At 41.3% G+C, this 12,469-nt stretch overlaps 1 protein-coding gene across 2 annotated transcripts in view; it reads right to left on the reverse strand.

Annotated features, from left to right (window-relative positions):
- The window catches only part of LOC139413566 (E3 ubiquitin-protein ligase RAD18-like), a 100,132-nt gene that overhangs the window by 66,763 nt on the left and 20,900 nt on the right, over positions 1-12,469 (reverse strand). For both annotated transcript variants that reach the window (XR_011634813.1, XM_071161072.1), the window contains exons 5-9: positions 7,952-8,397; positions 4,323-4,422; positions 2,360-2,547; positions 1,258-1,328; positions 1,008-1,068 (exon numbers count right to left, since the gene is read on the reverse strand). Coding sequence is in view for 1 of the 2 variants with exons in the window: in XM_071161072.1 (XP_071017173.1) it covers positions 1,008-1,068; positions 1,258-1,328; positions 2,360-2,547; positions 4,323-4,422; positions 7,952-8,397 (866 nt within the window). In the remaining variant the exon portion in view is untranslated. The remainder of the gene's footprint in view (positions 1-1,007; positions 1,069-1,257; positions 1,329-2,359; positions 2,548-4,322; positions 4,423-7,951; positions 8,398-12,469) is intronic.

The raw sequence follows: 12,469 nt of genomic DNA on the forward strand, positions 1-12,469 counted from the left end.
GTGGACCAAACAGTTAATTTTATGCACTGCAAGGGATACTACAGTGGGGAGTATGGTATACTACAAAATTATATAGTAAGCACTACATGATCAAGGGGGGAACATCAGAGGAAAATTCCTGGCATGAGCTCCCCAGGGACATCACATTCAAATGAAAAAAGCATCGACAAATCTAGCAGCTAACAGTCTAAAGTAAGCACTACGTGGTAGAGGGATACTACAGTGTTTAGTATAGTATTCTACACAGTACACTGCAACATTCTAAAGTAAGCACTACATAATCAAGAGCTACTACAGTGCGTGTAGCATTGTTTGTTTGACATGCGGGGGATTTTTTGTGTCGGTAAAATGTATTCTGCGAGAAATGGCAGTGGAAACGCTTTAATGCGCAAATATTCATATAATAACCATCATATCGAATTAAACTTGGATTTATGCAATGATATGGTGTGTGATCCTTCCACTATGACTTGGGAAACCATGCAATTTCTTAGGCTACAGATGAAATAACTAATGAACTTCACAGGGTGGTGAAAGAGTACATTGATCTTGATGATCCATTCCAATAAATATCGAGTGTCTGATTCTGGTGACATGATGATCAATGCTCGACTGCCGTTTGACAAATAAAATATTCTAGCTCCATAATAATCTCATGTAGACTAGCCTAACCACACAGCCTACCTGCACTGTATGCTGTTGGCTAGATCAGGCACATTTGCTATTTAAATGCAACAGTTTGTGACAAAACTTTTGGTAGAGTTGAAAATGCGATGGAAACACACTGAACTTTATATTTTTTATTCGGTACATGAAAACTTATGCGAATAATAACATTTCTATCCGTAACAAATCCGTTTGGTGAAAACACCACTGGTGGGAAAATGTGCATATTTTCTTTATGCAGATTTTAGAATATTAGCATTAAAATCTGTCACAAATTGGATAACAACCTAGCTACTGACAACAGCTCAATGGAGGAAGCGTACCAGTCAGACATGACTTACTGTAAGTTGAATGCATCTCGTCGATTTGCCCCAGACTTAGGTTCTTAGAGAAGACCATAGCCTGCAACACAATTGGACAACAAAAAGACCATGTAAAGTGATCATTTTAACTTCAAGAACACACTAGACCAGGTTGTTTACGAGAGACAACACCTTTTATTGGACATAGTGCCATGTTGGGAACAACAGAAACTACCCGGTGGTCCTGTGGCGCTAGTCAGTGATGCCTTGATCCTGTTTTGGTACGTACACATTTGGTTTTCCCCTGCAGTTGGTTCCTGGCCTTCTCGTTGGCCTCCACTTCTTTGGCAATGTCTTTGGCTATTGAAAGAGGATGAAGAGAGACCTTTATGACCCTCTGGATCACAGACATGGCTTGTTTATGTGAACTGTTGTTTTTACCACATTAAGGTATATGACCCAGAGACCACTACCGAGGAAATGAAGCATCCTCAAAGATGCACATGAACTATCAAGTGGTTACATTTTTATGGGTGATTTGTACAGACACGTCTCCTGGCCATTTCATGTTGATTAGTCTGAGCAGGTGCTGTTGGATTAGAGAACCTGTCCGCCGAGGTCAAATATATAAAGTATTGTGTTGTTAACAGCCTTTATCCTCTGACATGTCCAACTACTGACTGGATAGTACAAGCCAAGCGCTAGGTCTAGGAGGACATGCCATTATACACCTAGCATGATCATGTATCAAGGTTACTCACTGACATTCTTAGAGCAGGTACAAGTACTGTAATTAAACACCCTCAAGATATCACAGAAGCATAGCAAAAGGCAAGGCAAGAAAAAATACTTGCTAGAGCTGAAATGATTTAAGTCTTGATAAGAGTAGACTCAAATGATGTGCTAGGCTCAAAGCAGGCCTTGGTGTTTCATTCAAACGCTGCTTCCCATCAGAGATGTCTATTCTGTTGTGCTGAACCTCTGACCGTTCCATGCAGAGGCAGGTTCTGTGTCATCATGGAGAAATACTAACTCAGAGAGGACTTGGCAGGGCTGTGACATGGTCTGCAGTGCTCTCCGCAAACACAGCCGTCAGTGGGCCTGGCTCTGTACACCACACTGGGCTGCTGTAAATTACCTCCGCTACACGCACACAAATTGGAACTAGCAGGTGTGATTTCACATTTTTCTTGTAAAGGTTCGTGAAACGTGAATGATAGCTTGGAGTCAATAATGGCCAAAACAGTTATACAACAATGGCTTTGAATTGAGGAAAGTATGTTTATGGTGGTTAGAAGACTGCTTTGACATTTAAAAGCAGATTTGTACCATCAGCCAAGGTTGACTCCCTGTCATCGTAATTTTTCACACAGTGAAAATGGCACTCTTACCTGATTTCGGTTCGAGGGCGTCACACTGGGCATTGTAGAAGTGTACAAAGTCCTGGTGCCTCCTGACCAGCTGGTCTCTGGTGCCCTGGGCAGAGAGGTGGCACTCCTTCAGCCTCTTCTTCAGCTCCTGCATGGACAGCAGTGTGTATACCAGCTTCCTCATCGGCTTCCTCTTGGCACCTAGGGAGCTGTGCCATATGAAGCCATAGAGAAGATCAGTTTACAACTTGTTATAACATGGTCATTAGACTATTATTCAGTCCATGATGAACTACAGTGAGGACGTTATTGTTATTGCAGCACTCAGACATGGCCCAATAACAGTCCATCATAGGCTGGGCACCACAGAAGAAGACAACATGAATTTAATGTCCATAGTTAACCTTCCAATCCATAAACTAGTGACCCACAGTGTTTGTCATTTTACCCTGATGAAGACAGCTTGTCTGTCAAAACAACAGTTATTCAATTATAGCATCTGAGCTCCAAGAGTGTGAGGCTCTCCTTTTCTTTTTTATGGTCAACCTAAGGCCTGATATGCAGGGCGGAGCGAGGTTCTGTAATTAAATGATATTGGAGGCCGGGAGTCACTCCGCTACCACTTGTAAGAACAGACACATATTTGGAGCCAGACATCTTGGCAGCAGTGTACGGTATAAAGCTCTTTGCTATCGCTTACCCAGTGGTGTAAAGTACTTAAGTAAAAATACTTCAGAGTACTACTTAAGTTGTTTTTTGGGGTATCTGTACATTATTTATATTTGGACAACTTTTAGTTCATTACATTCCTAAAGAAAATAATGTACTCTTTACTCCATACATTTTCCCTGACATCCAAAAGTACAGGTTACATTTCAAATGGTTAGCAGGACAGGAAAATGGTCCAGCTCACACTTATCAAGAGAACATCCCTGGTAATCCTTACTACCTCTGATCTGGCAGAAACCCTAAACACAAATGCTGATTTTGTAAATGATGTCTGAGTGTCGGAGTGTGACCCTGGCTATCCGTAAATAAAATAAAAAAAATACAATTGTGCCGTCTGGTTTTTGTAATATAAGGAATGAGAAATTATAGTTTTACTTTGATATTTAAGTATTTTTGCAATTACATTTACTTTTGATACTTAGTAAAATTATTTGGTTTGAAATATACTTAAGATTTTAATGGGTGACTTTCACTTTTACTCAAGTTTGACAATTGGGTTTTTCCACTACTGCGCTGACCACCCACGTAAGGCTAATAAATATATTTGGGTTTTATCTGGGCTTTCCAAGTAATTCTGTTTCAGTTCTGTTGTTGTTCCCTTCTCTGCTTTTCAGATAGAAAGTCCATAAGGAGGATTCAGGACAGGACAAGGTTCTGACCACATGGCATCTCTTCATCACCAAGACGCAATGCCTGTATTTATATGAGTACAGTAGCATTGAAAACTCCTCACCAGCTCCTATTCAGAGCTGTGTTGCAGGTCAAATGTGTTGAAGAGTATAGGAATTTGTGCAATCCATCACTCTGACATCAAGGTCACGAATCAAGGGTTCCGTGCCGTCATGTACACTTCACCAGTTTGATGGAGAATCAAATGGCTCAGGCCTATATTTATCCTACTGTGGAACCTTCCATTAGATTTCTACAGAAATAAACATTTCCAGGTTAACTTCAAATTTGAAGGTAGAGTAGACTGTACTTTCAGCAGAGGAAGGAATATTACATCTCCCCAAACATAAATCTAAACAAAATATACAACTCAGAGACATGTCAAAATAAATAAAAACATAAGTCACATACCTGACCTAGTGCTAGCTTTACATCAAGGTTAATAGAACATTCTAGGGGAATTCTAAGGGACACTTTTTTGAAGTTTCAGCTTAGTTTGGACGTCAGTGTCAAGGAAGCCTAAAATAAGTAGAAACGTCAAAAAAGTGAACTCTTGAACCCCTGTGAGATGTGTGTTCAATGGTACCTCCTAAGGCTCTCCTTCTTTTCCCCTTGGGTCAGACAGCTGTCCAGGTGCTTGTTGATGAACTGTTCAAGGATGCCCACAGAACACACAGGACACTCCACTGCAAAACACACAGCAGGATTTATAGACAAACACACATATAGAAAAGGAGAGACACATTGTGAAAAGGCCACATTTCCATGCAGCATTGAAATCATCCATCATTTTTAAGGGATTCTCCAGTACTTCTGTATGCTTTTTAGCCAGTAGTTCTGAAGGTAGTGCTCAACACCCAAAAGTGGTCCCTGGTTACTACATCACATATGTGCAGATACAGTACTAGCCAAAAGTTTGGACACCTACTCATTCCTGGTTCTCTCTTGATTTTTACTGTTTTCTACATTGTGAAATAACACATATGGAATCATGAAGTAACCAAAAAAAAAGTGTTAAACCAAAACATATTTTATATTTGAGATACTTTAACCTGTTAGAGCTCTAGGGGCGCTATTTCATTTTTGGATAAAAAACGTTCCCGTTTTAAGCGCGATATTTTGTCACGAAAAGATGCTCGACTATGCATATTCTTGACAGTTTTGGAAAGAAAACACTCTGAAGTTTCAGAATCTGCAAAGATTTTGTCTGTAAGTGCCCCAGAACTCATTCTACAGGCGAAACCAAGATGATGCATCACCCAGGAATTAGCAGAATTTCTGAAGCTCTGTTTTCCATTCTCTCCTTATATGGCTGTGATTGCGCAACGAATGAGCCTACACTTTCTGTCGTTCGCCCAAGGTCTTAGCAGCATTGTGACGTATTTGTAGGCATATCATTGGAAGATTGACCATAAGAGACTACATTTTCCAAGTGTCCGCCTGGTGTCCTGCGTCGAATTCGGTGCGCAATTGCCAGCTGCTTCTACTTTACCATTTGATTCAGGGGAGAAAGCATGTGTCCAAGAACGATGTATCAATGAAGAGATATGTGAAAAACACCTTGATGATTGATTCTAAACAACGTTTGCCATGTTTTCAGTCGATATTATGGAGTTAATTTGGAAAAAAGTTCGCGTTTTGAGGACTGAATTTTCGGATTTTTTTTGGTAGCCAAATGTGATGTATAAAACGGAGCTATTTCTAATACACAAGGAATCTTTTTGGAAAAACTGAGCATCTGCTATCTAACTGAGAGTATCCTCATTGAAAACATCAGAAGTTCTTCAAAGGTAAATTATTTTATTTGAAGGCTTTTATGTTTTTGTTAATGTTGCGTGCTGGATGCTAACGCTAATGCTAACGCTAAATGCTAACGCGAAATGCTAACGCTAGCTAGCTACTTTTACACAAATGATTGTTTTCCTATGGTTGAGAAGCATATTTTGAAAATCTGAGATGACAGTGTTGTTTACAAAAGGCTAAGCTTGAGAGATGGCATATTTATTTCATTTCATTTGCGATTTTCATAAATAGTTAACGTTGTGTTATGCTAATGAGCTTGCTGATAGATTTACACAATCCTGGATACAGGGGTTTTTTCATAGCTAAACGTGACGCAGAAAACGGAGCGATTTGTCCTAAACAAATAATCTTTCAGGAAAAACTGAACATTTGCTATCTGAGAGTCTCCTCATTGAAAACATCTGAAGTTCTTCAAAGGTAAATGATTTTATTTGAATGCTTTTCTGTTTTTTTGTGTAAATGTTGCCAGCTGAATGCTAATGCTAAATGCTACGTTAGCCATCAATACTGTTACACAAATGCTTGTTTTGCAATGGTTGAGAAGCATATTTTGAAAATCTGAGATGACAGTGTTGTTAACAAAAGGCTAAGCTTGAGAGCTAGCATATTTATTTCATTTCATTTGCGATTTTCATGAATAGTTAACGTTGCGTTATGGTAATGAGCTTGAGTCTGTATTCACGATCCCGGATCCGGGATGGGGAGATCAGAAAGGTTAAAGTAGCCACCCTTTGCCTTGATGACAGCTTTACACACTATTGGCATTCTCTCAACCAGCTTCATGAGGTAGTCACCTGGAATGCATTTAAATTAACAGGTGTGTTGTTGTTCAAAGTTAATTTGTGGAATTTATTTCCTTCTTAATGCGTTTGAGTAGATCAGTTGTGTTGTGACAAGGTAGGGGTGGTATACAGAAGAAGGGCCTATTTGGTAAAAGACCAAGTCCATATTATGACAAGAACAGCTCAAATAAGAGAAATGACAGTCCATTATTACTTTAAAACATGAAGTTCAGTCAATACAGAACATTTCAAAAACTTTTAAAGTATCTTCAAGTGCAGTCACAAAAACCATCAAGCGATATGATGAAACTGGCTCTCATGAGGACCGCCACAGGAAAGGAAGACCCAGAGTTACCTCTGCTACAGAGGATAAGTTCATTAGAGTTACCAGCCTCAGATTGCAGCCCAAATAAAATGCTTCACAGAGTTTAAGTAACAGACACATCTCAACATCAACTGTTCACAGGAGCCTTCATGATAGAATTGCTGCAAAGAAACCACGACTAAAGGACACCAATAAGATTAAAAAACTTGCTTGGGCCAATAAACACAAGAAATGGACATTAGACTGGTGGACATCTGTCCTTTGGTCTAATGAGTTCAAATTTGAGATTTTTGGTTCCAACACACATTGTATTTCTGAGCCGATGAGTAGGTGAACGGATGATTTACGCATGTGTGGTTCCCACTGTTAAGCATGGAGGAGGTGTGATGGTGTGTCGGTGCTTTGCTGGTGACACTGTCGGTGATTCATTTAGAATTCAAGGCACACTTAACCAGCACGGCTACCACAGCATTCTGCAGTGAAACGCCATCCCATCTGGTTTGCGCTTAGTGGGACTATCATTTGTTTTTCAACAGGACAATGACTAAAAACACCTCCAGGCTGTGTGAGGGCTATTTGACCAAGAAGGAGAGTCATGGAGTGCTGCATCAGATGACCTGGCCTACACAATCACCCAAATGTCTTCACTATTATTCTACAATGTAGAAAATAGTAAATATAAAGAAAAACCCTTGAATGAGTAGGTGTGTCCAAACTTTTGACTGGGACTGTATGTGTATCATGTCATTGCTCTCTCACTCTGCTGTGTGTGTGTGCATCTTGCTAGCTGTCACTCAGAAGGTGAGTGGCTGAAGCTCATTGACTAGAACTCAAATTGCTAGGGGGCTGTCCCACATGGGGGAAAATGTAAGAAAAATAGAACAGCACAGCTTCCAGAAAAACAGTCGCTTTCAATCTAGGGATTTTGTGGCTAATTGAGGTAAAACAGTAATTCTGCTCATAGATTATGCATGTATGAACTACACATCCAGCTCAAACTGGGAGGTTTAAGAAATACTTAGTAGTCACCAAAAGGTCCTGAGCATGTCTTTAATGGACAATAATCTTCTATGCAACTAGTAATATGAAAAACAGTACAACCAACATTGCTTTCTCTATGGAGGGCATTTCCATTTTAAGCATAGGCCCATACTGTATCCATTAGAAACACTATGTTTTGGCAGCCAAGTCTCTCATATTCAAAATGTTCCAATGGAAAATAGAATTAGTGTCTTCACACACACACACACACACGCACAGAGAAGAATAATTCCTGGAGACAGTCAGTCAGCAGGCAGGCCTTACCTTTAACTAGAGGCTTCAGGTCCTGTGATGAGGACTGTGAATCAGCCAGGGACGCCAGCCCTGTCATGGAGAAGTCAATCTCCTCCATCTTTACAGACACCAGCACCTGGGGCGGTATGTCCTCAATGGGCTCCTCCTTCACAGAGACCTGATGATCAGGGTCTACTTTCACAGTCTGTGTAGGACGGGGGCCCTCCTTCACAGTTTGGCTACGTAGAGGAGTGCCAGACAGTCTCTTTCTGCATGGAATAGGTTGCTGTGCTGGCGTGGCCTCTGTAGTGAGAGAAGTTGTGGAGGTGGTGGGCCCCTTTCGGAAAAAGTGATTGAAGATGGAGGCCTCCTTCTTGGGGCCCGTTGTCTGTCTAGGTTTTTTACACTTGACAGATGAGGCCGGGGCCTTCCGGGATATTGGAGGCGAGTCAAAATTAGCATTTGACAACTGCTGTCTGGGATAAGAACAGAGCTTTAGTGTAAATAAATAGTCAATCAGTCACAGCAGAGGAACAAGAGGACAAAGCTGACAAATCCTCCAGCTCTAAGTAGTCTGATAAAATTAATTCACAATTTCACACAAATATGTACAACAACCAAAAATCACACACACACAGTGAAACAAACACTCACTAAAATGGCTAAACAAAAACAGTTGCATCTATTGAGGTGCAGGATTTCTTGGAGGTCTTGTGGCCCATTGGAAAGAGTAATGTGAGCCCCTTGACAGAAACTGCACATGTCCAATTATCTTGCACTTCCCTGCGAGCGAAAAAGACTGGGCCAGTTGGCCACAATCTTGGAAATGTGGAGAGCAAACAAATACAGCTGGTGCCTGGTAGCTGCAGAGCCATTACTGGGCCATAAAGTGGAATCAATGAGGTGTGCAATGCTCTGCTTTCCATATTGAAACCATTTTATGTCTTCGCTCTGGGCATTAGAGCAGGTCACAACACACTCCTGCACACAGGGCAGCCAGCACCCTCACAGCACAGCCAGCACCCTCACGGCACACACTATGCGGAGCAGAAAAAGCCACAAATCCCCCACCAGGACTGCGCACAGTACCTTACCCCTTAGTTAAATATAATAGGGTTAGAGCCTTGGGCCAGTAACTAGTTCAAATCGCCAAGCCAACGAGATAAAATAAAGTTTGCAATCTTGCCGTGAGCAAGACACTTAACCCTAATTGCTCCCAGGTCGCAGTCAATAATGGCTGACCCCACTCTCTGGCATGGGATCAGGAGGAGTGGGATATGCAAAAGAATGAATGTCCATTTCACCACACACTGTCCAGGTTATAAGCACCCCTATTTGGCTTCAATCCAGAGACTACAGTGTGTGAGATAACCAGCAGGGTCAAGGACACATTTATACACCTTTCAGAAGCAGGGGAAAGCATACATTAACAATAAGCAGCAGTAGACTGGCCGTACAGACAATGCACAGACCAAATCAAAGACTGAATAAATTGAAGTAGGGAAGTGTTGAAACATAGCCTTTATAGTACCAAAGAAGGTCAAGTTGTTTACATCCTTTAGACAGGACTGTGTCATGGTGGTTAAATAACTGCTTGCTAACGTGTTATTTTAATGGGCGGTATCTTACATTTCTTTGAAGAATTCCAACATTTAGGCCTAGGCTAATGCAATAGTTTAATAGAGGCTGACAGTAAGGCTAAGTATTGACACACACATGTAAAGCTTTTTTCTAATTATGTTAGTTTTATCATGTACCCCATTAAAGCCAAAGCAGAAGCAGTATTGCTGTGTAAAAAGTAAGGGTTACAATATCAATTTTAGTGATACTGAGCCCAACATTACTTGGTAGCTGTCAGATTTAGCAAAGTCTCATCCCTATTCAAAAGTAGAAATCCCTCTCCATACAAAGAACAACATTGCCTGCTCCACCTAACCTCATTGATAGATAGATCATCAAAATGCCAATAGTGGATTATGGGAGTAGATAAAACAGCAGGCCACATAACAGGTAATGACTGCCCACCAACAAACTATCATGGTCCAAACACACCAAGACAGTCGTGAAGAGGGCACGACAACACCTTTTCCCCCTCAGGAGACAGAAAAGATTTGGCACGGGTCCCCAGATCCTCAAAAAGTTCTACAGCTGCACCATCGAGAGCATCCTGACCGGTTGCAACAGTGCCTGGTATGGCAACTGCTCGCCATCTGACCTTAAGTCGCTACAGAGGGTAGTGCGTGTGGGCGGCCCAGTACATCACTGGGGCCAAGCTTCCTGAAATCCAGGACCTATATACTAGGCGGTGTCAGACTGTTCTCTCTGCTACCGCATGGCACTTTGTACTGGAGCGCCAAGTATAGGATCAAAAGGCTCCTTAACAGCTTCTACCCCCAAGCCATAGGACTGCTGAACAATTAATCAAGTGGCCACCCGGACAATTTACATTGACACCCACCCCTTCGTTTTTACACTGCTGCTACTCACTGTTTATTATCTATGCATAGTCACTTTACAAATTACCTTGACTAACCTTCACCCCCGCACATTGACTCGGTACCGGTACCCCCTGTATATAACCTTGTTATTGTTATGTTATTTTCTTGTAGTAAAATACAAATCCAAAATGTACTTTATTTAATTTTCTTAACTTTTTCTTGAACTGCAATGTTGGTTTGATTTAAATCCCAGACCTTTTGTCAACTACATTTAAAACAGCATCCAATACGAACATTGTAATTCTTCGGAAAACCTTTAGCTACACTTTTCAAAAGGTTGAAAGAGGCAGCACTTGAAAGATAAATCTGCCAAAGTATAGAACATTGAAGTTAATTAAACAAATATCTTCCCTTTGTGCCTGAAAACTGTTCATAGACTAAATGAATGTGCCTGTAATTAGAAGAGAGCGCCAATGAGCTCTTTGTTATTGGTACAGGGAGGAGGCAGTGACGAACACACACACACTCTCTCGAGTTGGGCGATGTCAACCTTTGTCCTATTGTGATTATGTACCCATAAAACTTTGTGATATAGGATGTTATCGACCCCTACCGGCCAACCCCACCAAAAATATTTGTATTGAAATAAATTTTAAAAAATCAAGTACTAAAACGACCGCCTATAGCACAAAATCAAATGCTACAACTTGACGAATCATGATGTTACAATGTTAATGAAAGCATAGCAGGGCTCCAGGCTGCGAGCATTTTGTGACCCTTTTACTTAGCTGTGCGAGTTACATTTCTAATTGGTCGCATCAATGTGAGCGGCATCTACAGGGTCACTTCACTCAAAACGTCTTATTTTTTAAGAGGCCTCATGAAAGTGTGTGCCTGCCCCTCGAGGATAGCGGTTTTGCTGGGGCCTACTGTTGTGTCTAGCGAGCCACTCCCCTCTTTCCCGGTGAAAAACATTATCCGGGAGAATAAAGGTGTTCTGATTGTATAGCATTTTAAAATCCAATTGCTGGCAAAACACAGCTTTCTGTATGTACAGTGCATTCGGAAAGTAGCGACGCTCCCATCCAACCTCGAGAGGATCTGCAGAAAAGAATGAGACAAACTACCCAAATACAGGTGTGCCAAGCTTGTAATGCCCTACCCAAGACTCTAACAAAGTACTGAGTAAAGGGTCTGACGTTCACAAACAGTTGAAGTCAGAAGTTTACATACACCTTAACCAAATACATTTAAACTCAGTTTCACAATTCCTGACATTTAATCCTTGTAAAGATACCCTGTCTTAGGTCAGTTAGGATCACCACTTTATTTTAAGAATGTGAAATGTCAGAATAATAGCAGAAAGAATGATTCATTTCAGCTTTTATTTCTTTCATCACATTCCCCGTAGGTCAGAAGTTTACATGCACTCAGTATTTGGTAGCATTGCCTTTAAATTGTGGGTCAAACGTTTCAGGTAGCCTTCCACAAGCGTCCCACAATAAGTTGGGTGAATGTTGGCCCATTCCTCCTGACAGAGCTGGGGTAACTGAGTCAGGTTTGTAGGCCTCCTTACTTGCACACGCTTTTCAGTTCTGCTTACAAATTTTCTATGGGATTGAGTTCAGGGCTTTGTGATGGCCACGCCAATACCCTGACTTTGTTGTCCTTAAGCCATTTTGCCACAACTTTGGAAGTATGCTTGGGGTCATTGTTACTTTGGAAGACCCAAGCTTTAACTTCCTGACTGATGTCTTGAGATGTTGCTTCAATACATCCACATCATTTTCCTACCTCGTGATGCCATCTATTTTGTGAAGTGCACGAGTCCCTCCTGCAGCAAAGCACCCCCACTACATGATGCTGCCACCCCTGTGCTTCACGGTTGGGATGGTGTTCTTCAGCTTGCAAGCCTCCCCCTTTTTCCTCCAAACATAACGATGGTCATTATGGCCAAACGGTTTCATTTTTGTTTCATCAGACCAGAGGACATTTCTCCAAAAGGTACCATATTTGACCCCATGTGAAGTTGCAAACCGTAGTCTGGCTTTTTTTAATGGCGGTTTTGGAGCAGTGGATTCTTCCTTAATGAGCCGCCATTCAGGTTATG

Source organism: Oncorhynchus clarkii, chromosome 7, assembly GCF_045791955.1.
Source record: "Oncorhynchus clarkii lewisi isolate Uvic-CL-2024 chromosome 7, UVic_Ocla_1.0, whole genome shotgun sequence".
Lineage (NCBI taxonomy): Eukaryota > Metazoa > Chordata > Actinopteri > Salmoniformes > Salmonidae > Oncorhynchus > Oncorhynchus clarkii.